Source organism: Calonectris borealis, chromosome 3 (genome assembly GCF_964195595.1).
Source record: "Calonectris borealis chromosome 3, bCalBor7.hap1.2, whole genome shotgun sequence".
NCBI lineage: Eukaryota > Metazoa > Chordata > Aves > Procellariiformes > Procellariidae > Calonectris > Calonectris borealis.
The window spans coordinates 116,099,618-116,127,570 of record NC_134314.1 but is presented as its reverse complement, the minus strand read 5'-3'; the positions used below and the strand labels follow the sequence as shown (position 1 = coordinate 116,127,570).

General features: G+C 45.5%; 1 protein-coding gene and 1 long non-coding RNA gene across 12 annotated transcripts in view; one reads left to right on the top strand and one right to left on the bottom strand.

Moving 5' to 3' along the window:
- ATL2 (atlastin GTPase 2) overlaps positions 1-19,523 on the bottom strand; it is a 40,590-nt gene extending 21,067 nt beyond the window's left edge. For 2 of the 11 annotated variants that reach the window (XM_075147536.1, XM_075147525.1), the window contains exons 1-2: positions 19,302-19,523; positions 2,302-2,582 (exon numbers count right to left, since the gene is read on the bottom strand). In XM_075147536.1, the coding sequence (XP_075003637.1) occupies positions 2,302-2,582; positions 19,302-19,362 (342 nt within the window). In that variant the 5' untranslated portion in view covers positions 19,363-19,523. Of the gene's footprint in view, positions 1-472; positions 856-2,301; positions 2,583-4,634; positions 4,803-5,898; positions 6,078-14,655; positions 14,747-19,301 lie in introns of those variants that run through there. The other 9 variants (XM_075147529.1, XM_075147527.1, XM_075147531.1 and 6 more) reach the window with 8 other exon arrangements.
- A 44-nt stretch (positions 19,524-19,567) lies between these two features.
- On the top strand, positions 19,568-26,035 carry LOC142081047 (uncharacterized). Its single transcript, XR_012673206.1, has 3 exons — positions 19,568-19,795; positions 21,433-22,396; positions 22,478-26,035. It is a non-coding gene; the product is annotated as an uncharacterized LOC142081047 (long non-coding RNA).
- Positions 26,036-27,953: the final 1,918 nt, after the last annotated feature.

Here is a 27,953-nt window from a genome sequence, read left to right as displayed (position 1 = left end):
ACTGCTGCTGTTTTGTGGCAGATTATTCTGTTCCATTTCAAATGAGCAATCATAACAGTAATATCAGTGCTTGAAATGAGATACCCACCTCCCTGAAGTTGGTGACCAATCTCAGCCATGCCAAAATCCTACCTGTGACTTCAACTGGCACAAGTGAGATTTTTAGAATAGTAACTTTTCACATGACTTCCAGCTCTTGGTTTAAGACAAGAAAATGGGATTCTGAAATATCTTGGCAAGTTTTTCATCACACATATTAATATCCACAGGGAAGGATATCCCAAATTGCTTGATTAGCATACGAACTGAATGCAGATGCTTTAGTATTTTGCGCAGGATCCAATATTTAGTTCACAGAAAATACAGACAAATTAAGTCTGACTGAAGATGGAACAATCAGACTAAAGAGTACAATAAAACTATACTAAGGCCTCCCCTCCTGTACTGAAATTTGCATAAGCATAGAGGATACCATTTGACTTGATACAATTCAGCAGCGCTCAAAAGAGGAGGTGTTGCACTTATCTTCTCTCATCCGCAACTCCCATCAATCAGTTTGCAGCAGCTCTGATGCTTGTCAAACTCTTTCCCTAAGTCAGTTTACATCACTGAGCTGGCAGGAAAGCAATTCGGCAGAGTGCAGTGTCTTCTGATGCATCATTGAATTGGATCAGCTCAGCCAAGGGCCTGCAAGCATTACAGCTTCAGAATGCAAATGCCTGGCCAGAAGCAGCACATGGAGAGCAAGACTCCTCTGCTTTTGGTAAGAGATAGTTGTTACAGTAGATGGCCAAGTTTGCCTTCATCTTCAGTTTAAGTGAAACAAATGGTATTTTGAAGGACACCTATAGAAAACTGAAAAAAGTGATTGCACAATAAAGGGAACAGAGAGGCATATTACACAAGGCTGAAACAGTGTTTCAATCCATTTTGCTTCATGAACTTTTGTTTTATTTGAGTCTGAAAGTTAGAGTATTTGCTTAAAACCCACCCCATCTATTTTTGGAAGGAACTAGCGCTACCTCTACCGAGCCACCATCTAGCTCAGATTGCTGTACTTCTTGGGAGCTCGGGTTTTTTGTTTGTTTGTGGTTTGTTTGGGGGTTCTTTTGGGTTTTTTTGTTTTGTTTTTAATATAAACAGGACACTAGAGAGGGTTTATATACACACACAAAAGGCCATCCACTGAACAGCTATATCAATGAAATGTTTATTCCTCCCTAGGTTAAAAGAGTCTTAAGAAGTTGGGAGCACCAGCTTGCTACTCTGTATTCCTCCTGCCATATCCTCAGTGTCTTTCTTACAGTGCTCTTGGCAAATCAGTGAGAGGAATTCAATAGCAGGCACTACTGGGAGTGAGAGAAAGGACGTCTTCATCTGCCAACTACCAGCAGCTTCTTTGCAATATTCCCATATTTCCTGTAACTGCAGAGTTCATCTTGATTTCTCCTCAGGCCAGCTAGTACAAAGGTAAAATAGATGCAGTCGTGGTTAGTTTCTGCTACGCGAATTCCAACTCTGAAGAACAGGGACCAAAAAAGTAAACAGTTCTGGTTTTTTAAGAGCTTCAAAAAGCAACAAAACACCAAATTGTCAATATTCACTATGCAGATTAAAAGAAACACACCACGACCTGTAACAGGCAGATGTGTATGTTCACAGGAGGCCCTATGCCACCTTCTCCATGTCAGCCAAGAGTTCGAAGTATAGTAGACACAAGACAACACCAGCCAAAAGCTACAAACTAAGAGAAGGAATTAAATTTTAGATCAGGCATTCATTAACCAATGACTTAAAAGGATTTAAAAAGTTCCTGGATTATGCACATTCCAAGCAGCAAACAGAAGACTTTCTCCCTTTTGCCATACCTCAGATTTAAGCAGATTCAGTCCTCCAATAGCTACCTGAAAAGACTCTTCTTTTTGCAATGGCTAAGCTAGTGCTACAATACGATTTCAGGAGATCGAGCCAAAGCAAGACTCCTCCAAGCCACCACATGGATGAGCCCTTCTCCAAAGCTCAACTAGAAGACCACCACGCTCCCTCATTCAAGTTCTTCTCATGCCCACTTACATCAGGACACCAATAGGTTCCCTTGGGAACAGCAGGAAAATTTATATTGAAAACTGTTGCTTAAATACACTTCTTCACAGAGTAGAAACAGAGTAGCTAACTCCCCCACCCCTCAATAAGTAAGAAAAATTTGACCTGCTATATTTGTGCTCAAGTCAACAAATACAAAGGTAAATGACTAAAATACCAAACAACTTTTCTCCTGCAGGGAAAATCCAAATTACTCACCCTGTTATACATGTATCTAAGCATGAAGTCCAGCAGAAAAGATTTTCCTTTGCGGAAAGCTCCTGCTACAGACACAACTACTATGTTAAGATCTTTGATGTGTTCCTGAAGCAAGATTTTTTCCAATGCTTCTTCATCTAATTCAAAGTTATGGTCATCTTCATGAGCAAGAACAATCTGTATAGGGCGCGGCTTATCCAAATCCACTTCATCATCTGAGTCTGGCAGGGCATCTGAGTCAGGTAGGGCATCCTCCTCTTCTTCTTCCTCATAATGCTTACCTGCAGATTGACAGGTTACAATACATTAGTAAGTCAGAGCTTAGGGCACAAGACATTTCTCTGAAGTGAAGCCTTGAGCTGGGCTTTCATTCCCAGCAGCAAGAGTGATGTTCTTGGGAATGCACAGGTGCAGACAATGAGATCAACAGCAGTTCCCTGTCCGTTTTCATCAGCTTTGTGTATAGTCTACATTTCAGATCTTCAGCATTCTCTATGTTTTACAAAATCACAAAAGAAAACTGGTTTTCAGCATCAAAACCCCTTTTAAAGGCTTCTTAAGTATAACTTCCATTAAAAATCAAGGGCTTTTTCTCTCTTATCTGGAAAAAATTCATTAGCTTAAAATAAGCTCCAGAGAGGACCAAAAAAGGCCATTTTTAGATCACCACCTTCTTATACTATTATAAGGAAGAAGAAAAAAGAAAAAAAAAAAAAATCAGTATTTTCTGTCAGTTTTGTTTGCCAACGTGTACAAGCAAGATCACTGAGCTAGTATGTAACCCTAGGATTACAAACATCAGCAGATGACTAAATTCCTCTCTAATTCCAAGACATTACACCTGTTTCAATTCTCAATACAGCACAAACTTCAGAGTGCCTATTCACTGCTTTGCAAGAGGATAAACTCCTGAGCATGTGCAATGCCTAACACTTCCGGGATAAGAAAAACAAAAAACACTGAAGTAGTTTCTGGCTTCATACTCTTCCTACGACACATTTTTAAGCAAGATTTAATAACACTAAGTACCAACTCTTTCAAAAAGAGTTAAGAGAATATTTTATACATAATTTAAGAATCAATACCCTTTCAGGATCAACCAGTAGCTGAAAGAACTATAACTCAGATGAGATTTAAGTTACTAATGAATGATAAATCAAGGTAACACAGCCCTTCAGACACAATATATAGCACAATAGTACCAATATCCTGTTCTCCTGACTTTCAGAATTCAGGAGTTACTGGGTTAGAGGCCTAAAAGAAAGCCAAACAAACTAACCTGTCCAAGATGAAGTCCCCTCTCTTGTTCGAGTACCACAACATTGAAGTTTGTCCCACAGCAGAAATGAACTCTACCACTGGCCTGATTCGACGTTTCCTATCAAGCACCTGGAAGCAGTTTTGTGCTTACAGAATTGCCTCCAACTCCAGATCTACATTTTGCCATATTCTGTCAGAATCCCATGTGCACAAACCTGACTGAGGCACCTTCCTAGCAGTTACTTATCTGGGAACATCACTCCATGAATTTAAGTACGTTGGACTGCTAGTCACGCTTGCATTTCCAAGCATTGCTTTAACAAAGACAAAGAAGCAGCCATCTACAGTTACTTGATGCATTGCATGCAAGTATGTTACATGGCCCTCATGGCTTCCTGTGAAAGCAGCCCAGAAGCAGTGTTCTCTTGCAGGATGTGCCATGAGGCACCATGGAACGCACCGCAGTTTAATTCATTCATGGCAGAGACCCTGCCAATACCCACAGGACCTGACAAGTCATTCCTGCCAGATTTTGCATCCTAGATACCATCCTCAGCAAAAGACTTACGAGCAGTGCTCCAACGCACTCTGTTTTGTGGATGTAATGAGACATTTATTACCATGAACTTGAAAAACTGGAGTTTTTCCAGCAGCTGTCTCTTTAAGCCAGTTCTGACAACATTTCACTCCACTGCAAATCAGAGAGGACATTTCCATTTCCAAGCATCGAATCTGTGCTGCCTCAAAGGCCAGTGGCACTAAATCTTAAAAAAAATTGGTTTGAATATATTAAGCTAGTGCAGTACTTGGTTTGAACAGGAAGTAAACTTGAATGCTTAAATCCTAAGCAGCTAGAACTAAACTCCAACGTTATCCAAGTGCGTGTGCAAAACAGCCCCTAGCATCACCCTAACTCAAACTGGTTGACAAAGCAGGCCAAAAAATTCAATTACACCAGCAGGCCTGACAACTGGAAGGAGTAACTTTAAAAAGAAAAGCTGTCAACAGGACACCAAACTATACAAACTACATTGACACAATATTGGTCACCACTTCAGAAGAAAAACTCTCACCTTTGGCCTAAAGCTTTTGTATTCCCAGAAATTAAACAAGCCCTCTTTTTGAAAGAGTTTACAGAACAGGTTTTGCCCCATATAGGTAGCATCCTTTGGAGACCAGAAAACTTGGGAGGTAGGTACGAAGATTCTGACAGTCAGAAAGAAAGCCTTCAGCGTCACAGCCTAGAAACATAAAGGGAATAATTCTATTGATAAAAGCATTAAGATTAGATAGCTCCAAGAAGAGATGCCTGTGTTTTAGCAAACAGATATTCACACAATGTAGCCTCTGCTTCTATGTATTCCCCAGGCAACAAGTTTAACTCGATTACTTAAAACAGCCTTATATTCTTTTATTTAAATGCATATTTTGCTTCAGCAAAGATAAGGTATCAGTTTTGTAAACTAAGGTAGACTGTAAAATAGTCTGAAGAACACCTGCAACTTCTCTTCATACACTTGGAGCCTGACATTAACCATCTTTTCCTACCTGGAAGTCATCAGAACCTTAGCAGACCTCAAAGCGCGAGTTGTAGCAGCCTCCTTCCGCCAGTGCAGAGCATAGCCACCCAAAGCCTCTGCAAGCCAAGAAGCTTTCTGAACAAACAAGTAGAGTGGTCTTTTATCATTAGTTACTTCTAAACAAGCAGATTCTCCCTATCACAAGTAGATAGTACTATCAAGAGCTTACACACAATATGCCCATTAAAAACTCACAACATCTTGTTAACAGTATTCTGCACTCCTGGAGCTCACTTGGCTCAGAGGGGACAGGAGAGAAAATTCATCTCAGTCCCTATTCAATTCCTATTAGATTTCACTTACCAGCAGAAATTGGAAAGTCAAGTGCAGAGCATCAAGTTGGGTTTTTTGTTTGTTTGGGGTCAGGTTGGTTTGTTGGGGTTTTTTTTTGACTAGCCAGCCTAATATATCTGAAAGCTCCCAACCTTACCTACAGAAAAGACCATCATTGCCATGAATCAAGCACTTTAGAGGGTGGAGAACTACAATGTTGACAGCTGTGAAGGAAACTTGATCCATCCAGAAGAGCTGGTTTGATAACTTCATGCTCCAGTTGCAGGGAACACCTTTCCCTTCCAGAGATTTTGAACTAGTTGGTAGTTACCAGGGCAGACATTGCACAAGTTAAGCATGTTAACTGTAGAACAAGTGCTACTGCTCATCCCAGCAACATAATCAGCATTTGCTAAACTGTCACATGCTCCTAGGCATATGTCACAACCTTTTTGGTCCTTTATACTACCTTCTGGCTGCTTACCCTGTTACTCTGGCTAGTCTCAGGCAGCACTGGAGTACTTTGGAAGCTCTTGTGTAGAAGGCTTCGGCATCCTGAGCAGAAGGATCACATTCCACTTCCACGAACTACTTTCAGAGCAGTCTCTCAAAACAATAGTCAGCACAAGAAGTCTCACTTCACAGTCCAGTTTTCTGCAAAAGCTGCAGAAGCATAGTAGTAAGTTCTGTAAGTAGTTCACAAAATAAGCGTGCTGACAGCACTATCAAGTCAAGTCGGGCCAAAAGTTAATGAAATTCAGAACATGAAGCCCTACTCCTTACTTCCACCCCATCCCTTTCCTCACCTGCCCCAGCATGTCATAGTGTACTACTTGAAACTCAGAATTTAAGTGGATTTGTCCTAAAGCCCAGTCTAAGGACAACAAACTGCTCTAGGTTCTTGCAATAGTCCAGTCCCAGCAAACCAAGTATAGGAATGGATGAGGACTAACTTTAGAAGAGGCGGCATTCACAGAATGACCACCCCTACACTGAAGTGTTTCTAGCCAACTGGACAGTAATTTGGACTTGCAAAGCTCATGGCAGCCTCCCTATATAGGTCTCCGTGACAATACATTCAGTACTGCTACAGAGGCAATCAAAGCAACAGACTTTTGTTGTTTTGGAGGTTTTTTGTGGTTTGTTTTTTATAGTGTCTCAACACTTTGAGACGTCCAGTTCCATTCCAGTAATGGGGTTACAGACCCAGCACATCCACCCCATACATTCACACTCAGAGAGTGGTTGTTTCAGAGGCATGGCTGATGGCTCCTTGCACTGCATGCAGAACAGCCAGGCAACGCTGCCTCCTGCCACAGTACTAAAGACAGGCTGGTAGATTCATCCAGCTCACTCATGGGGTTGGTCTCAATGCTGTTGGAAATCCCCATGTGCACAGAAGACTGGATCTCAGGCTTCTAGTACATACAGAAAGGCTCTCATCTGTCAAAGCATATGGCACTAGAGCTTGTAGTGCAGTGTTGCAGGCCCAGAAAGCCATAGCTACTTTTTCTCCCCACCCACCCCAAGATGTTCACCCGACCTTTGAAGCTTCTGTGCTACTGAACTAACATACTCCAGACTTCAGTCGTATCTACCACTCTGGCTGGAGCTGATGCAAAAAAGATCATCAACCAGAATTGCCCCTGAAGTCTGCCACCCATTCAGGCCTATTATTATGGCTGTTCGCTAATCACTCCCTACTCCACTTTGGCTTCTTCCAACCTAAATCATTGAATTAGAGCATGTGAGCTAATGCAAAGTTCTGACTGGGCATAATCACTTCCTAACCCAGGTAAAACAGCCTAGGAGATACAAGAGAAGCAATCCTATACAGCAAGACAAAGAAGCAGACAGACTTGAATGGAAGCAAATACAGCCAAGAGAAGATATTACCACCCAGTTTCCCTATAAGCTCTTCAGTCCACTCAGCAACAACTACAGCAGGACCACTATTGACACTCATCAGCTAAGTATCCAGAACAAGCACCGATTGTTGAAATGCTAAGCCAGATTTTGAGAACAGTAGCTTCTTGTGTATGTACAGACAGTATTTCAACTGAACAAACTCAACTAAATAAACCGCTTCTTAAATTATGAGGTAAAATGAAAAGCTAATTCCCGCTTCCCCTAAGTACACAGCTAGCAGCTGATGACCTATTTGTCCTGCAGTGTAAGAACATGGGAGTGAGAACAGCTCAACCTGTGAGCTATGAAAATAAGAGACAGCCTGCTTTAACTTCAAGTTCCTCCCTTTAAGCACCTTAATTGAAATAAAGTTACCTTTAAGTTTCGACCCAAATACAGCCTGAGCTCATTAAACACATCATTCACATTTTTTCATGACAAAAAAAGGCACACACTAATTGATACACTCAGTTGGTTTTAGATACAGTATAGGTTTTTGATCAACAAGCACTGAATGACAACTAGTAATTGCTTCTCTGGACAGTGGGTTGGACACAGATAACTGCACACAAATGCAGCACAACATTAAAATAAATTTAAATCCCATTTGCTTTTTAGTGGCTTAAGACTTGGATTATGAACAAAGTCTAAAGAAGTCACTTTCATTAGCGTAGATGGCTCTCATCAGTACTCCTTCCATTTGCTCTATCATAAGGAGTTACAAAGACTTCACTCTGTACATCTTCAAGCTGGTAGTCCTAATATCTTGTTTGTAAAGAAACCTGCACTTTGCTAGAAGTCCAACTTTAAATCAAAACTTCCAGTACGCCTAGATACTTCAGCTCTCAGCACCCCTGAACTCTTTTTCCTGGTGCTCTACGGACACCACATGTTTGTGTCCATACAAAAGCGATCTAAGTCTCCCCCTCATAGTTCAATACAGATGCATGGTAAGTTCCCACACATACCTGAATGGTAAAGCAAGCTGAAGTGGGCTACACTAACCTCAAACCATCTGGCTTGAAATCTTGTTCTACCTCCATGGCCTCAGGGAGTTCACAGCTTGAATCAAAAGCTTAAAATAAGTTATCACGAGGAAACTTCTGCACCACATTTAAATGTAATGCATTCTCTCAGAGCTTCACCTAGGAAATTTTCCTTAGAGAGAAACGAGACAAACTGTTTAAATGTTTCTTGTTTTGGTGTAGTGAACTGAGGAAAGTGTAGGCATGTGTGAACTGAGTTCCAGAGCATAGAACAAAAAATAGGCTAACCTTCAAACCTTATTTGGACAAGGTAAAAAATCTGGCACATATACTGAAAAAAAAAAAATCACTAGATTTAAGTCACAAAATTGTCCTCCTCTTTCTCCAGCAGTCACACTCCATGCAATAAACTCACAGCAAGACCCACATCAAAGCTATGGGGCTGCCACAGACCTTAATGCATCACTGCTTTCCTATTGCTGACTAGCAAAAACTGCCAAGTAGCTCATTTTAAGGCCAGAAATAATTAAATGTTTTGAATATTTCAGCTATAAATAGGGCTGATGAGCTAAGTTCCAAAGATTTGTTTGGATATCCAGTAAGACTGACAGAGGAGTATGGGAGGGGTGAAGACGCATTTAACTCTCTCTGTTCCTTCAGAGCAATGGGATGTCAAGGGACAGATCTGGAACTGTTACATAAACTGTGAGCAGAAGCACAAGAAGTACCTGAAACTACAATTCTGCCAGGGAAGGGGAAAAAGAAGATACTCTGATGACCTAGATACCTATGAAGCGTCATAACTAATCAAACAATAGGCCTGTCTACTCCTAAGTGCTTTAAATCGCTTCTCTGTTGAACGGTCTGCGTGCATGCATGCAGGGAGCAGACAGCTCTCCCATAGCTATCCAAAATACTGATAAACTGGCATTTGCATTCTCCATTTAAGGGGATAGAAAAGCTAGAGGACAACTTCATTATAATGAAGAGGTGCAAAAAAGTCAACCCTCAAATTCAGCTATTTTCAGCAAATGCATACAAGTAGGAGAATACCAATAAGAAGAGACTAAGACAGAAGCACACAAACTCTGACACAACCTAGTAAGTAGCAAAAAAAAAAAACAACTTATATATGTATACAAAAAAGGATTGCTTTTCTGAAAGCACATCATGAACTAAGTAAGAAAGATGTTTCTCCATAGCTACAAGGAAAAACTTGGAGGGCAGGGATAGTGACAAAGCATGCTTCTCATCCTTCTTCCACTCTGCCTAAAAAACACAGCTATTATTAGCACACTCACTGAAGGACCTAACAGGATCTCTATCCACAGTACGGTTTACCAGTACTTTTCCAGCCCCCTCAAAGAATGCTGCTTTAGAATACTAAGACTAAGGCAGATGAAAGCACTAAAAGGCCTCTTCCTCACCTTTTCTCCCCTTTCTTACCCATCCCCCAGGTTCTTGAGGATGGGAATGAGAATACACCAGATCTGACAATGCCCTAGTTCACTATGGACTCTGGAAATGGCAAGCGAAAGCTCTTCATGAACACTGCAGGCTAACCGGATCCTTGCAGGCCACACAGATTTAAACTAGGCAGACTTCTGCTTGTATTTCAGAGTGATTTTACTTACGGTTGTTGCTCATCCAAGAAGATTCAGTCAGTATTTTCTAATGGGTTTAGGCCATAACTACATTTTATGTACCTTGTATGTATTCCTCATGTCAGCAGCTGATAATTCAAACAACAATCAGCTAACCCAAACCAAGATTTTGAGTGAAAAGGATAGGGAGAAAAGAATAAGGCAAGAGATGCCAACTGCAATTACCCCATGTTTGATCTTTAGATTAGCAGCCAGAATAGGTTTAGTCACCCAGCTGCACCTGTACCATGGCCACAGAGGAGCTCAGCAGCAAGCAAAGCAAGTGCTCACTTTTGCTGTACAGGGAGGTATGCCAAAGGACCAGTTTTCATACTCATTTCTAGGATAAACAAGCTGTCAGTCAGGAACACCAACAGGTTTAAAGAAACAGAGCAAGGAAAAGAGGCTTTAATTTCTCCTTTTTGATCAAACCATGCTTCTAACAATCTGAAGCTTCTAAGCAATAGTTATCTTTTAGGTCAGCTTCCCACCTCCCTTTAAGTTCCTGCAGCTAAGAGAGCCTCCCATCTAGCTTTTCCAGCACTGAACTCCATAGTTCTGTTTTAATAAAAAGTTCTACATTTCATTTCAAAGAACAAAGAGCAGAGGGAGAGACTGGGTTTACCTTAAGAAACTGCCTTCTCTAGATCATGTACCCAGAAAAACTGATAGAGTAACTACCTTCAGACACCTTCATGGAGTATTTCAATTCCACCTCCCTCTCCCATCTCAACTGTTCTTAACCTGGTAGCGTCACTAACACACCCATCAGATGAAAGGGAAGTGTGACCGGGGGAAACACAACATGTGCCAACACAATTAATGCCCAGATCAACAATGTGAATTGAAACAGGAAAAAAGTCCCATACAAGTCACATTTAGGGAGAATTGAAACGCAAAAAACAAATCACATTTTGCATGTGTTCACTTTATCTCCACTGGAGGAAGATATTTTTCTCACACAGCTACGACAAAAGTAGTTTTCATCACAGTACCTGCTGCTAAGCACGTAGAGAAAGAGGCCTGGGCTGCCATATCATTTTCCTGCAACTAACCCATAATAATTGATACAGTGCCTAACCATGTCCATATACTTCAGAGCCCCACGCCTACTCTCCACAACTCCTGAGTCTCCGCCAGGCATCATTGCTGTTGCTGCACAAAAGTCCCTTGCTAAGGCAACAGCTCAAAGTACGTTTATTCTGCCAACAGGACAGTGCCAATAACTGCCTCCTCCGCTCTCCCCTGTTGCCTCTTCAAGCACAGCTGAGTCTTAACCACCCACTCACACAAAGACTCTCCCACTCTTTCCCATTTCCAGCACCACGCAGTACCACGCTGCCTTTCCTGCTAATTTTGCCACATACCCAACGCTGCTGAGAGTCAAGTCAGCTAAACAAACCAAGCCAGCAGAAAAAGCAATCCCATACGAACAGTTTTCTACAAACTGTATCACCTCAGTAAGAGTCCAATGAGCATTAGAGCTGAAGACAAACAAAAAGCAGAGCTATGCAGCTTCATCTGCAGGGCGCAGGGTCAGTTCAGCTGTACTGTTGAACAGTACAGGACCGCTGCCCTCTGTGATGGCACCACCGTCCTAGGTCCAGGCACCAACTTATCTTGAACAAACACAAGGGGATGTGCTGTGCACTCTACAGCCTCTGAAACAGCTGCACCAGCACAATTGAGGGGGAGGCGCAAGCTGCTTGACTGGGCATTGGTGCCAAAAAAAACGTTCAGCTTTGTGACTACAACCTGGTTAAGCTGGAAAACTTCTCCAGACTCTCAGAACTCACAAGTACAGTTAAGAAGCGTGTTCATGTGGAGACTGACTTAGTGATATGTGATAACACGGCAAAGATGGGTAGACAACTGGGCTGTAACTGAATCGGACTGTGTGTTGCCAAGGATTTGTCTAGATCTGAAAGAGCTCAGATTTAGGCTGGGCTAGCCAACACATTTGTTAACCTTCACTTAACAACAAGGTTTTCTTCCTCTGCAAATGGAAGTTAACACCAGTTTCAGTTTTGTCAGTAACAGGCTAGGATGTGTAACTGGTGGGAAGACCTCGAGCTTGGCATAGTCCTTCCTGCACCAGAGGAGCATTGCCTTGAACAGTCCTATTGGATATAATGTACCTGCTAAGGAGGTACTACTCTACTAAAGAGTAGATTAGAAGAATTTTGATTTCAAAATCACCAATTAAGTTGGTACAAGGACGCTGTAAAACACTTAAACTTTAGTAGCTCAGTTCCACGCAACAAGCACCTTTATATCAGTTCAAAGGGCTCAAGACTTACCTACTTACCTAAGCTTCTTTAACATCATTCACGACACTTGTTACCACAGAAACCTCTGCCACTGCTAGCAAAACAAGAGTCTTAACAACAGGAGCATTTTCCTGGGACAGCAAATGCCATTGTTATGTGTACACTAATGGCTGCTGGCCAGTCCAGCCTAGTAGTCAGTATAGCATTGAGGGGAAAAAGAAGAGAGTAATCCCAGAGGTAAGGCAAGTCACACCATCCTCCTGAAAGGAACAAACACAGAAGGGGAGCTGGTTACTACTTCTCTTTACTTCAAGTTCTCAGACTATTCTGAATACATCTAGCCAATCTAACTGCTCTTCTACAGGACAGCACACCATGCCATATGTTGAGACTACAAATGGTTTAATATCCATCTTTCACTTGGGTGGAGAAGGAAGAGGGAAATACAACTGTCTGAAGACCGTTTGTTTAACATCCCCCTCCAACCAACAGTTTAGTCTTTGTAGATCGTATTTATTGTCCTCATTCTGTGGATCCATGAAATTTTTCCTTACAGTGTATAGAGGACAAACATTGGGGGGGCAAGTCTAGGTTTAGAAGATTAATCGAAAACAGAGATAGATAGCAGTATGTTGCTCTTTAAAACTCACAAAAGCTTAATCTAGTCTGTTCTAATGCACTACGGAAATAAGAAGTCAACAACAGTTTAGACTACAGAACAGCTCAGTTTGATATTTGATTAATGAAACGGTGATATGTCTGCAACTCAAAGTACTTAGAATGAATGTTATTCTTAGAGTCTCAGTCTGTCACGAGCCAACTTCCAACCTCTTTAAAAGCACCAGATTGCATTTTAGGGGTCTTCTCAAACAAGCAAGATTCCTAGTAGCATCTGAAGGTTCCGCAAGTATTTAATCACATCTGCTCTCTAAATATTCAGTGGATAGCGTGTTCATTTTTCCATTGAGAAAGTTAAGCTTAGTAGCAGAAGTTGCATTTCTTAATGCTCCTACCACCATTACTTTATTCTGAAAGAATTTTTTTGCCTTTTAAATCTCGGAGCATAACATGTGGTAAGTTTTCAGTAGGTACTTATTTCTACAGTACTATTAGCTCTAGAAAATACCCCAGTTCTGTGCCCCAACCCCCAAAAGCACTACTTACTGCACTTTTCCAAACAATTTCTGTACTAAGAAGTCTGACATACTAGCGTTTAGAAAGATTTCCTTTTAAGTATTTTGTATTGCATTCCCTCCCTTATGCCCAAGCTTAAGACTTTGTTGCTTGAAAGGTAAGTGATAGCTGCCTTGAGGACAGCTTTAAGGCCATGTTTAGAATCACACTGCTGTCATTAACAAGAACAGTTCCTTAGTATTAGTGCAGAATTACAAAGTATTTAAGAAATTATTTCTCTTAAAAGCAAGATGACTTCTTGTTTTAAGAAAGTGATTTGATTCTATCAAGAACCTTACCCTAATTTTCTACAGCAGTCACTTTCACTACTATTCTATGTCTAAGCAATACATTAAAGGAAGCCAAGCTTCTGCCTCCATGCCTAGCATTTCATGTACTTGGAGTGACTGTTCCTCCCCTGAAATCAGTAGTGTGATGATTTCCATATTAGGCAGAGGATTGACAGATGGTACTTTTCATTTCCCAGTTGTTTAAGGTTCCCCGAGTAGATCACGCTACACAGACCAACATAAATGAACAGCCACCAGTAAAAGCCAGAAGACCCCTTCTTACATTTACCTGAGGAGCTGAAAATGCAGAAGGGGTTGAGGAGGGGAGGGGAATAAGGCACAGCAAGCAAGTTTGCAGGCAGTAGTATCGTAAGGCTGGGCTTACAGAGACAGGTAAAATAACTGCACTTATTCTTCCACTCACCAGTAGCACCCCGTTTGAGAAGATAAGAGGCGAGAACAACTTTTCCAAGTACAAATAACATACAAGAAGTAGTCCTAACACATCAGTACAAGCAGTTGATACATGTTCTCCAACAGGTTTCTATAATTTTCAATAGAAGTGAAGGGGGGGAAGGAAAAAAAAAAAAAAAGCCTTGTTGTTCTGGAATCATTATACAACACATGGCTCAAAAGACACTTCTACTGAGACCAGTAAGAACTTGTAAATTCAACATGACTATCTCTAAGGCAATGGTGGGGAAAAAAAAAAAAAAGTATTATGATTTGACACTAACTACAGAACCTGGAACCTGATTCTGATCTCACTTGAGCAACAACTGCATAAGAGCAAATTAAGTTCTACTCTCAAATACCAATTTACTGGAAATTATATTCTACACTCCATGTCTGTAATCTGTACAACATTTTATTAGTTCAAGTCTTCAACTCCACTGCCTTTCAGGTTTTGGCTTCTATTCCAGTCTTTTAAGAGAAACCTGCCAAGACTTGCAGTAGCACACAAATCCCACCTTGCCATGCAGAAATCACTGGTATGTAGGGCTGAAAATGCAATCAGTCATTTGCTCATTGTCTGCACTGAAAATAAAGCTGGAAATATATCTAGAACAAGAAAAAAATATTAGATCAGACATCTCCCCTCCTAGCAAAAGCGTATCAGAATATCCCTCATACAAGCTGTAAATAGAGGCCCAGTAACCAAGCTGTAAGCCGAGTCTTCTCCCAAAAGGCATTTTGTGCAGTCTTACAGGTTTGACAGTTCTCTTATCTATTCCTCCAGGATACAGAAGAGCAGGGCGATTCTTTTAAAAGAAGCTGGTCTTTCATAAACAATTTCTGCAGAGGCCCAAATGGACTTCTCTTTCACATTATATTTCATTTCCTATTAGCCCTGCTCATGAGTTCATCAAGGTGGCATCAAACAGGAATTCCAATACCCAGCTTACCTGTGTTCACTCAGGTAACTTTTGTCAGACTGTCTTGGATGCTATATTGCTCAGTAATGCCACCTTTGGTGTCAAACATTCTGCTTTAAGTTTTTCCAACCTTAAACAGAAGCCAGCTACTAACCATTATAAAATTAGCATAGCTATTTTTTCTGTTTAGTCAATGGGAAAGGGAGAAGAGACTTATTTAGCTTCATAGATCATGATCATAGATCAAGCTGAGCACAAAGATCTACTATTCTCATGCTAGAATGAGATACAAACTAGTCTTGATACCTCAGCGAGTAACATCCCCACGGAGAAGCTGTAATTCTCAGTGATAGACTCCAGACAAACTAACTAGATAGCTTTAGGATTTGTAAGCACATGAACAACCTGCTATGGAAGTAATTCATTAAGTGAATTTACCAGATGTGGCACTGTAATAGCATATGTATGCTCCCTCCCAAACGCAAAGGGGGAGGGTAAGCTCCTTGCTTTGCTGCAGAGTGAGAACTCCAGTTAACACCAACAGGTAGTTACTTGCCTAGCGTTAGTTTATACACTAGATCATCTCCCAGTAACTTGTTCATACAGCTACAGAATACAATGGGCATTACCTTCAAGTCTTAGGAGATAAATTCAGTCAAAAAAGAATTAACAGTGGGGAAGAAAGACAGATCTTCAAATTCCTCAAATTTCATTCCAGGTTTCTTAAGTGGGCAGAGGATCAACTTCCAAATTTAAATGCCTTCAGAGTTCCTCCGACTTTTATATGGAATGTTTCAAAAAGCATGCTTAGCAAGCACATAAAGTCTTGCTTTCCTGGAAATGAACACTACACAAAATATATTAATTTATTTCAGAAATAAACAGAAGTTAAAGGTCAGACAAGTTAGCTACCAATGCTCTCACAACATTAGTCCCTATTACGTATTAATTTGCTGCTAAAAATGGCTTGATTATAATCCTTGTCCTAACAGACATCACTCATTTCATATCAGTCATTTCTTTGCAGCTAACTGAAACAACAGACATTAATCCGAGTGATGTTTTCACATATATTTCAAACTTGCTCATCTGTTTGTTCTAGTGTTTCAGATACATATCCCAACCCCACAAATGTATTCATGTAAATCAACTCCCTACGCAGCACTATGACCTCAAAATCAACTATAGGATGGATAATATTGTTCATGTTGAGACAACCTTCCAAAAAACAAGGAAAGCTACTTCCATCTTTCCTCCAGGATATCTCAAGAAGTTCAGATTGCTGAAAATGTTTTGAGAAAGAGACACAGTCATTCTCCAGTAAGAGTAAAGTCTTAAGGACCAATGTATGTAAGTACTTCTGAAAATTTCCAGTTTACAAGTGACAAATATAGCAGGCCTGCCTATGCAGAAGCCTAGAAAATATTTTTGTGCCTTGTTCACCTTAGATAGTTGAGATTACACACAAAACCTTAAAATATTAATGACTGGTATAGTAAATTTGAGAAGTTAATGCAGGATTTAGCAAAAAGTTGGAAAACTGCACTCAAACTGGCAGCTTGCAGATCACATTGTAGGCACAGCATGCAGCAACAGTAAAACCAAGGAAACAATTCAGTCCGATTTTAAAGTTTAAAACTTCCCTTTCAAAGACTGCCTTGCCAGGATATCAAAAATCATCCCCAGGACAGGGCCTGTTCACAACTGCTGTGCAGTAACAAAAACAACTTCAAACTCCACCTTACATAGAAAAGTTAGATTTAAGTGAAACTTGGCAGTTTTCCTTATGAATGTCCTTGGAACAGTTAGAAAATTTACAGACTGTGCTAAGATGTACAACAATCTGCTAACAACAGGCACAAAGTTAAAACTAGTTTTACCATAGTGCTGAAGTGAAACCTGTGATCCAGCTTGTGATGGAGACTAACACCACTGCAGTTCACTACCAAAACAAGAACAACACAGAATTTACTTTATCTGCATTTCCATCTGCTTATTACATCTGTTTTTGCAGTTGGGCAAAACTCAAAGTCGGAGAGGATGTGATACTGCCATCAGGAGATAAGTGCTCTTCTCTTCCATCGGAGGAAAATCCCCAGCCCTCCTCCCCTCCAACAGACCTGCTCTTATCCAATCTAGCCAGCTTGAGGTACCGTCCCTATTCTTATCAGGACAAAAAGAGAAAACAATCCCTCATCTATCACAGTATCTTGCTCCTGTCAGTGGCACTTTATTAGTATAGTCAGTAAGCAAACGTTTATCACTGATATTTAACCAAAACACAGGAACTGCAGTTGGCACAAGGTACCTGAGAAGTATCAGCACTCCTGCAAGACCTGGCTCAAGCATTGCTGTCCATCCAACACGAACAAGAGCTGCTTGGCCTCCTAAACTAGGAGAGACTGTCATATTTAAAGGAATGCTTTTATGATAGTTCAAGTAAAACTGTTCTGTGCTAGAACTATTTCAGAAGTGTCTTTACGTTGCAGGCAGGTGAACATGAAAAGGAAAGAATACAGCCTTCCTCAACCCCACTCCCTGCTTTCAAAAAAATTCTAGTTGAAACACCACAGAGCTATTGCTATTATTTGAGAAGGAACTGTAAAACATCATTAGTGACTTTAGGGCAAGCTAGAACATAACACCTGTTAAGCCACACTTTGTAATGGTACAGGAGGAGTTATAGGCCTCTTCTGTTACATTTCTCTTCTTGCAACTATTCCAGTCTACCACTCTGCTTCATTTTATTGTACAGAAAGTTCTTCCGCAGGCAGGCACAGATCATCCATAGCTGTACATGCAGACCCTATCAATTAATTTTTTCCATGCCTAAATCACACAAGCAACTTAACAGCGACATGCGCATGTTTCCACCACTAATGACGACAGAGCTACCTTAAAGGCCATTTATTACAGGTGTGCTGGTGCTTTTATGACCCTGAGAAAATTACGCAATAATCTAATGCTTTGAGATTATTAAACCACATAGTGGTGAAAACAGAGAACCATCAAAGAAAATTCAGCAGTGCTGGGGTGGTGCGGGGGGAGAAACCAGTACCCAAGCAGTAAAGCAGTATCATATCCTCGATTTCAATCTTTGGACTCTTAAATTATTAAAATTGCAATGCTGCCAAACACAATCAAACATTTCCACATGCTCAAAAGCGTTGCCTATTCCTCCCTATAAAAAAAAGTCAGTAGAGTAGCCACTCCGCACCTGCCAGTTTATAGCGCACTCAGATTTCCCAGTCTCTAGTTGGCTTGCAAATGAAGCAATTGAAACCAATAGTGGCACATAGCATCTGCTAGATTTTGTTTAATCGTGCCCAGTCCAATCGTTCTGCTTCCAAATTAAATGAGAGTTATACAATGAAGATGTTAAAATAGTTCAGTGTTCTACTGCAGTGCTAAAAATCTCACGCAATTCAACTTAGTGTTCAACTCAGTGCAAGTCCCAGGTCCCCCCTCACGCGGAGTATGGCAGAGAGAGGGTTACAAGTTCTCAGCTTTTAAGCTATTCTTAAGAAATAACCGTATTAAAAAAAACACACTGCGCAGACTCCAGCACATCCGAGCCTAAACACCAAGCCAGAGACATGTCCCATCACCGCCAGAGGCTATATTACAAGCAAGAACAGCACTGACGGTGGAGCGCACCGGGTCCATATGGGGGACGGGCCGACATGGATCAACCAGCTCCTTCCCCAAGCTGCCCCGTGCTGCTCCCTTCGCAGGTGGGCATGGCTCCGGGGAAGCAGGCACCCTCCGGGTTGCCTCGCTCCGGCCCCAGAAGCGTGCCAGGCGAGCGGCCCATGGGCCCCGCCGGGCAGCACTAGCCGCATTCCGGCCCGCACCCCCCACTCCTCACGTGATGTACACACGGGCGGGCAGCGGGGTGGACCGGCCACGCCGCAGTGGGGAGTAAGGTCACCGGCCGCCGGCCCCCGGGCCGCTCCAGTACGGGCCGCCCCAGCGGGAGGCCCTGGCCGCGCAGGGAGAGCGGGGTGACCCCGCTCGGGAGCGAGCAGCGGGCCGAGCGAAGGGGCCGCCACGCCGGCTCCCCCACCGCCCCTCGAGGGCTGGCGTCGGGGCTGGCGGCCGCCCCCGCCATTTTGAGGAGGGGGGAGACACCGGGGCCTCCCCCGGCGCCGCCCTCCGACAGGTCCCGCCGCCCAACCCCGCGCCTCCCGCGGGCAGCCCCGCCGCCGGCCCGCGGCCGCCCGCCCAGGGGGGCGCGTTACCTGCCGGGTCGGGCCGCTGGCGGGCCGGACCCGCGCGCCGCGCCGCGTCCCTTTCCGCCATCTTGTCCGGGTTTAAAATTAACTCGCCGTGACGTCAAAGCTCCGCCGCGAGACCTTTATCGCCCGGCGGTGGCGGCGCGCGGGCGGGGCGGGTCCTAGCGCCCCCGGCTGCCGGCCCGGGGAGGGGAGGGCTGGCGCACGCGCAGCCCGCGCCCTGCCACCGCTGGGGGCGGCGCATGCGCGGTCACTCCCCGTCCGCGGCCCGCGCCTGCCTGGCAGCCCCGTGCCGGGGCCGCGGGTTGGGGTGGTGCAGCACGGCCGCGGGCCGCCAGGAAAGGCGCTCAAGTCCCCCGCCTGCACCGGGAGGAAGCCTTCCCTCCGTCTGAGGGAGGAGGCGAAGTGTCCCACGAGGCGGGGGGGCCTCTCGCTGCTGCCGGAGAGACACACACACACCCCCGCCACAACCGGGCCCTGCTGCCGGACCGGCCGCCGAGGTGAGGGGTGGGGTGCCCCCCTCACGGCCCTGCACCCTGCCGTCGAAATGGCATGGAGCATGCAGGGCTCCAGCGCATTGGGTGAGAGGGCCCTCGAGGGGCTTGGAGAGCAGCAAGGTGTTTGGGGCAAAGGGATGAAGATGGCACGGCAGGTGAGGAGGTCCCAAGGCCGTATGAAACACCTCAGGGTGAGCATCCCTCGGGGATTCCTCACTCGTCATCGGCCTGCTGCTCCCAGCACAGCTCGGTCATGTAGAAAATGCAGCCAGCCAGCTGCCAGTGTGCTGCCAGGCCCATCCGTTAAGGCTACCTGATGGCATCCACCGCTGCCTGCACTGTGCCATCGCCCCGCTGGGCCCTCGCTTCCCTTTTCCATCGCTGTTGGGCTACGGGGACAGCCAGGAAAGTGACCCAAACACTCTGCATTTCTGGCAGTAACACTAGCTCCTCACTCTTGAGTTCTTGCTCAGTGTGGCACTCCCGCTGCATTTGGGCTGGAAACACGCAAAAGGACAGCTCTGAATCAGAACAAGCCACACAAGTTCCCAAGGGACCAAACATTCCTGCTGTTTCTGGATTTTCTAAGAGTCTTGTTCCTCTAACCCCAAACTGACCTTACTGCATTCTTTTAAAAGGCCAACTGTTAAAGCTAGCTGCCTTTACTGCACAAACGTTTTAGGTCTGTGAGGTTTCATATTGTAAAGGTCATGTAAACCTTCACAATCAAATTGATCGGTGTGATCTTGTCACTTGTTATGGCAACACATTTGTCTGATAAATCAGCATGTGAAGTGGGCAACAGCTTTGCAAAAACCCACCTCATCATGGGTCTCTGTAGAAACCATTTTTCTCAAAATCATGAGTTATGCTAATTTATTTGGCCCTGGAGATGCAACTTTTTAGTGACGGCAGTCTAAACCACAAGCAGTTGGTTCTGCCTAAACGGCCTCCCTCTGCCTCAGAGGGAAAGCTCAGAAGAGATCTTCAAAGCAAAAACCAACAGGCTGTCATGGCACCTGGAAGTGCTTTCCAGATCTTCTCCAAACCCTGCTTTCGGTCCTTTACTACTGAGGTAGCACATAAGGGTCTTCCTACCATTGAGGTCTACACTTGGTGCTCTGCTTACAGTGGCAGTCCTTGCCTCAGATAGTTTAATGTCTAAAACACATTTAAAAGACATTAAAAAATATCTAAAAGATGCTGTAATGACACCAAGTCCTAACCTCATCCCAAGTTAAGAGGAAAACCTTTCTTGATATCAGAAAGAATACAGAGGTATTTCAGAGATACACAGGAAATCAGGCAAAGGGAGATACCTTGAAGTAAAACACATTGAAAGCTAGAAACACTGTTAACTGGCAGACTTAAGCTTCAGCAGCTCAATATGAAAGCTAAAAAACTGGGGGGAAAAACCACAATACTAAAGAAGTTTTCCAGTTCTGTTGTAGTAAACAGCCTTGTTTCTGATTAAGTCTGGAACAGTTTACGCAGAGAAGAGATTGAAATAGTGCATATACAGACAGATAGATTTCTGCTCCATGCAACAGGATTTGCTGCTGCTGTAATGTGAGAACAGAAGTCAAGAACTTCTGTTGGTCAGAAAGTTCAACCTTAATTCTATCCTTTTATGTTTGCAGTGAGGAAGGAGATGTTTTCTGAGCTGAGGATTTTGCTATCAACATGTCATCTGGCTGCAAAGGTCTCCATCTCCAGCACACTCCCAGCTGTGTACCACTTTCCTCTGAGCCAGGCTATGCAAGGAGTTAGCACTGAAACTGCTTAAGCTAGCCATGGATTTGGCCTGAAAGGAGCTTGGGAGCAACTGCGCAAACCACTGGCAGGCTGTGGTGGGAAGAGACTGCTGAAGCAGGAGGACATGTCTAACCCACAAGTGCAGGTTGGGCCAGTAGTCCCCTCAGCCAGCAAAGGCACAGTTTTGCACTACAGACAGCATCTTCTTCTGGATTTGGCCATGCTGATTTAAAAAACTCTGTCCCAAGCTTGTCCCAAACCCACTTTGGGCCAGTCGACAGAACCAGTGTCATCAGTGCAATGAGCCAGCTCTGCCCAAGGCAGGGGCTGCTCAGCCACTCTGCTGGGAGAGCTGTCGCCTCCCATAGCTGGAAGGGAAATAGATCCACCACAATGTCTCCTGGCCTTCAGACAGCATGGCAGGGGACAGGACAGTTCCTGACCCATGCAGGCAGAGGCACCCACTGGACGCTAGAAAAGGCCAGATCAGACTCAGGGTCTTTATGCCTTTCTGTATAAAATGCTTCTCTAGCCCTGCCAGTTAACCTATGAAGTGCTGCTGGGTTTGTATAAGGTGACCTGCATGATGACAAATCCATAAGCCAAACACCCACCTGAAGCATGCTGAACACCACTCCTAGGCTGGGGAACAGACGAATCTCCCATCTTGAAGGGCTGAGGGTCCTGGGACGAGCTGGAGAGGTCTCTGTTGGCGGTACCGCACTTACCAATGTCTTTCCTCATCTGCTTCAGGCTGTAGAGTCCAAACTAGCGACAAAGTGAGTCTCAGTCTTCCCTCCAGGCTACGCAGCACTGCAGGCAGATGGGAGCGGAGGACAGACAGCTGAGGTGAGATAAAGGTGGTTCTTCTGACAGCCCCCACTGTCCACAGCAATAAGGCACCTCTGACCTCTTGGCTGCCGTCCCTAGGGCCACCCGGGGCTTCCCAAGGGAGAAGACTGGGGAGGCGAGGAGCGGTCAGCCCTGCAGTGGTGAACCAGCGCTAGCACTGGGAACAGCCAGGGCAGACGGTGATCAGCTGCCCTCCCACCAGACACCACCAAGGGAGCTACGTCACTTGGGCAAGCCTGAGATTTCCTAACAGTCTCCCACTGGGAAATCCGCCTGGATCTCAGGCTTGTTCCCAGAGGCAAACAAGTGCCCTCCCAGCGTTTGGAAAAGCCCTGCAAGGCACCTCATCTCGCTTTTCTCTCAGAAGTGCCCAGGCTGCGGCACCACGGCCCTACTAGTGATGGGCTTCATCTACTCACAGCTTCCCACCTCTTCCAGCCGGAGCCCTCCTCCCCTCTGCACAGTGCCAGCAGGCATTGGAGGCTGTGCTGCCCACCGAGCCCCTGCCCTCTCTGCAGCGGGATCCTCCCAATGACTCCCTCTTCTCATCACCAATCCCTGTGCCCTGCCCACACGCAGAAACATGCTGCTTGGTCCTGCCCAGGCAGGCTGGTGCTTGCCTCACCACCTCTGCAAGGATCTCAGCCCCATAAACAGGCAACCTTGGCTTCCTATGCATTTTTTCTGATGTTTGCCATTCCCCAAGAGCATCTCTCTCAGATTCAGAGATACCTTAATCTGTCACGCAGGTGCTGTAAAAGTTGCCGTGTGTCACTAGACAGCGCCTAGCACAGCCCCGAGCTTGTAGCTACTGCGTGTGTTTGCGTGACGAAGCAAAGCCAAGGTGGGACTCAGCGTGGATCCAAACCTGGTTCTCCTGTAGGCTTCCCTGCAGAGAGCTCCAAGGAAGCAGAGAGGCTGTTGGGAGCAGAAAGCAAGTTGGGAAGGAGGGGGAAAAATCAATTTACCAAATCTCCTGAACCTGGAGCTGTCCCACATGCCGGGAGGAGATGCCTTTTTAGCTGGCAGCAGCACACATCCTCAAGAAACAGAGAGCAGCCCCTCCCATACCACTCATTTATAGCAAGTTGAGTGGGAGACACGTCCCATTCTCCCCTGGTGATGACTCAAGAGCTGCTCCTCTGGGGAGGAAGGGTGAAATAACGTTGAATTTTAGCTGTTGTCAGAGGAGCTCACAGCATGTTGCTAGGCACCAGCTGCAGGAATCGCCTGCAGGTGCTTTTGCAAGAGGGGTTGGGCCGGTTTACTGGGCTCTCCCAGTGCAGCCCGAGTGCCAAATACCTTTGAAACGGGCATAATCCGTTCTCAGCCTGAAGGAGCTATTGCACAATCTCCCCAGGATTAAGGGTTTAAATCGAGGGGCTGTGGCACAGCCGGGGGAAGGGCAGTGGGCAGACTCCGGAGCCACGCTTGCGTGTTAGGGGTGGCTCTCTGGGGTGGTGGTATGCAGCCTGCCCGTGAAGGTGGCAGTCTCGCAGGTGCGAATGGGAGCCTTCTCCCCCATCCTGCCCTGTCTTCCCTTATCAGGGTGATTAAAGTCTTCAGAGGATTAAATGGCTAAGTGGTTTTTCTTCTGCTCCTGGAAATGAAGCTCTGTAGTCAGTGGAAGCTTTCATGTGCAAGCGTTTGCTCAAACAGACTGCTATCATTTGGGTCTGTATAAACACAGTGCGATTTCCATCTCACTGTTATGCAAGAGCACAACAAGATGAGGTTGCTATTACAGCCTGGGCTAGATAGTGACTCCTGTGGAGGCTGCAGTGCTGCTTAGAGTGCCGATACATCTGCCAACCCCAGGGCTGCCCCACTGCAGAGATGGCTCTGTCTACAGCCAGCATGCTGCCTCCAGCCTCACCTGGAGGACACGTTTGCCTACCTACTGCCTGCTCTGCAGTGATTTTTGACGTGCCTCTCTAAAAATGAGACCACCTCTGCTACTGGGGAGTATGCATGCACATGTTAAATGCCAGTATGGTGAAATGCATTTCCATACAGGCTTTAAACTGCTTTTTCTCACCTGATCTAGGCACCTCTAAGCACCTTTGGGGTTTGGGTCCCCTTGGTGGCATTTCCTGATGGCTCCTTAGGCCATCAAGGCCACCACAGAGAAAGAACTTTTCCACACCCCCAGACTCTAGCTCCCAAACCTCTTGTCTAGAAAAAGAGGAATTGCTCCAGCTGTCACTGTGATGCCCATCAAATGTCTTGCAGAGATAATCACACTAGCCACTGAACCTGTACAGCCTCCCTCCAAGGCACAGAGCTGTGTCTGCTTTGCTGGTACAAACAGCAAGGCACTTGCCTTAAGGAAGGAGGAGTCCCCAGTGGTGCCTACGCGATCAGTGATACCATGCTTCAGTCCACACTACTAGTGCTTTTTCTGCATGGTGCAGCATGCAAAGATGACATTACCAGAGCCAGTTTGGGATGAGAGAAAGTACTCCACCATCACAGAGGCATCAGCGTCAATTCAGAGTCTCACTTGGAAAAATGCTGTGTAGACATTTTATTCTTTAATGTAATAAAATAAGACTGATTGCTTAGTGTGCTGCGGGTATTTGCTAGGAAACACTTCTATCAGCACTGGCTGTAGCTTTTAGAAGAGGATATTTGTCCTTTAAGCTTACCTGATCTTTCGTATCACAAGCCAACTCCTCCTCTATGGGGCAAAGCATCACTGTGTGATACTGATTTGAGTAAAGCGGTGCAGCTTTACACCTGGGGAGGGTATTTTACATTGAGCCCTGTGCAGGCAGACCTGGCTCCTGGTTGCATGCGGGGTTCAGTATGATTGCCCTGGCATACAAAAGGTGCTAATTACACAGTGGAGTTTATTTGCATCCTTTGCAGCTACATGATTCTGGCTCTGCTGGGCAAGATTTACAGGTCCTCACAAGGAGGCAGGTGGTTTATTCCCAGGGTTTCACATGGTTTTTTCCCATGCAAGTCCAGACTAGCTGCGTAGAGATGAGTTGTGCTTAAAAGAGGGATTCTGCTTTGAATTCCCACAGCACCAGAGAAGCTGAGTTGCTGCTCTCATTGTCCTTTCCTGGAAGGCAAACCCCCCCAACACAAGGTCCCACACTCCCTTGGATGAGGCTGCATCAGCCCATTGCTCCATCAGGACGGGTCTGTATGCAATTTAGCCACGCGGTCACAGCCCACCCTGCCCAGCTCGAGAGAAGTTTTGGAGTAGCGCGGGCTGCCTCGCTATGGTATCTGTCAGCAGGAGCTGACGTGAGACCCAGTGACAGCAGCACCTACAGGAAACCCCAGGTCAAATGGGGACCTGAGCTTCTCCCACCAGCACTGTGGGCTTACGAGAGGGCACCTGGGGCCGGGATGACTGCTCTGACTCTGCTCTGAACCAGGCCTGGACCTGGGGCATGATGCTTAACACACTGATCAAACTGTCTGGATCCAATCTCTGGCATCGAATCAAAGCCTGGGGCTGAGTCTAGACATGAAGGACTGGACCAGTTCTGCCGTCTGCATTTCCAGGTTCAGTCTGGCCTCTGGGCCAAGCTAAGGACACAAAGCAGAATGTGCCATTTAATCTGGCTGGATTAACGTGTGAATTTAATTAGATTTAATCTACTCTCAATAAAATCTAGAACACGCTGTAGAAAAATGGTGTTTAATCTTTCTCCAAACCTCTTTGTATGCATCTGAGCAGGGGGCCTGCAGCGTAGCCATGGGCAATCACCATGAAACAAGAAGCCAAGTTTTAGCAGCACCCAGGGGACGGGGCTGAGATCAGCATCCTTTCATCTTCGGATTTGTGCTGGTCTGATTCAGAGGTTCTCCTGCCCCAAAACCTCTCTGTGTGACAGAGGAGAGTGTGGGGAAGGCAGAGGAATGTGGGGAAGGTGTGGTCATGGGGTATCTGCCGGCCCCAGCCCTGCTCCCGGGCTTGCTTGAGAGGCAGCAGGGCTTGTGTCAAGGGGGTCCCCTCGTTTGTCTCAGTGCCCTCAGGAACTGCAGAGGTCTGTGCTGCTCCAGGGGTGTTTCAGCAACTGCAGGTCTCCCCTTGCCGAGCTGAGAAACACACTCCTGTGGGCCAGGTGAGTGCGTCAAAACAAAGGTAGCCAAAAGCGAAGTGCACGTGTCCTTTAGGAAAAGCACAGTGCCAAGTTGCTGCTGGGGACTGCTCATGGAGAGCACGGCTGGGTCCTCCAGGAAGACTGTACAATGGATTCAAGTGCTGTCCTGTACACTCGCTCCATGTCAGCTTGCTCTGTGCAGCCAGTCAGCCACAAAAAGCACAGTATTGCACTGGCTTTGATCGCATTTAGGTAGTTTGACAAAAGAAGGCTCCAGTGGCTCATCACAAGGAAAAACATAAAATGATTTAGAAGTATTAATCAGGGGGCTATCAACTATTTTGTGCAGCTGAAGTAACGTTAACTTGAGAGAAAGAGGGAAATAGCAAGAGAAGGAGAGGGAGAAGGCATTTTATTCCTTTCCTGATTCTGCCTGCCCTGGATAAATGCAGGGCTGGAAGGTTAGCTGCCCAAACCAATGGCAAATTCATTTGAGATCCAGGGATTAAGATACAATCATTTGATCTCGGATTAAACAGTGGATGAGCACCACAAAGGATAGCTTAAAACATTTGGAAAGGTGTTAAGGAAAATCAAGCAGGATTAAATAACAAAATAGCTGCGTTAAGCTAGAACGCCTGCCCGGATCACAGGAAGCCAGGCACCGAAGAGCCTGCCGGCAGGGACAGGCAAGCAGGCTCAGTGCCACGGCTCTGCAGCATTTGGGGGTTGAGCAATTGACTGTATGGGAAGAGCAGGGCAGTTTGCCGTCTGGGGCACATGAGCTGTGCATGTGTGCAAGTGATCTGGCCGAGCCAGTGTCCCACCCCAGCCCCACCAATCCCATTCAGGGGTCTCTGGGGATGCTGCAAGGGCAGCTCAGGGTCCCCACTGTCCCAGAGCAGCCTCAGGGATGGAGCAGAAGGGACAACAGGGGACACGGCTCATGATTCCCACCGGCTTCACGAGGAGCGTTTTAGGAGAAGAGCAGCAGGGCTGCCACATGCCTGTCACTCTGGATGAGGGACGTTTGGCAAATGCGCGAGGTGTTTCACATCATCCCAGGCCCCAGGTGCTCCTGCACCGGCATGGGCCTCTGGCTGCCAGGCTGGTTCTTGGCAAGGCCCTGCTGCTTGTGGTACCCTGACCTCTGTGCAGAGAGACGCAGAGCAAAACTGAAAAGCCTGGAGCATCTTTCCTCCACCACCACAGGGCCATGCTGATGCCCTGCTCTGCCAGCGCAGCATTCAGGGGGGCAAAACAGAAGCGAGGGATAACTTGAGCTTCCTCAGTGCCGTCCAGCCATCCCCCAGCATTTCTACTTCCCACCCACCCTCTGAGTTGAAAACAACAGGAACTCGCTCTGCCCCACACCAGTTTGTTGCTCATATTGAATTGCTCTCCCTCACCCTCAGGGGAGCACGGCCACCTGCCAAAAATCCTTATTAGGAAGAAATTATCCAGCAAAAATCAGCTAGCTAGCTGTAAAT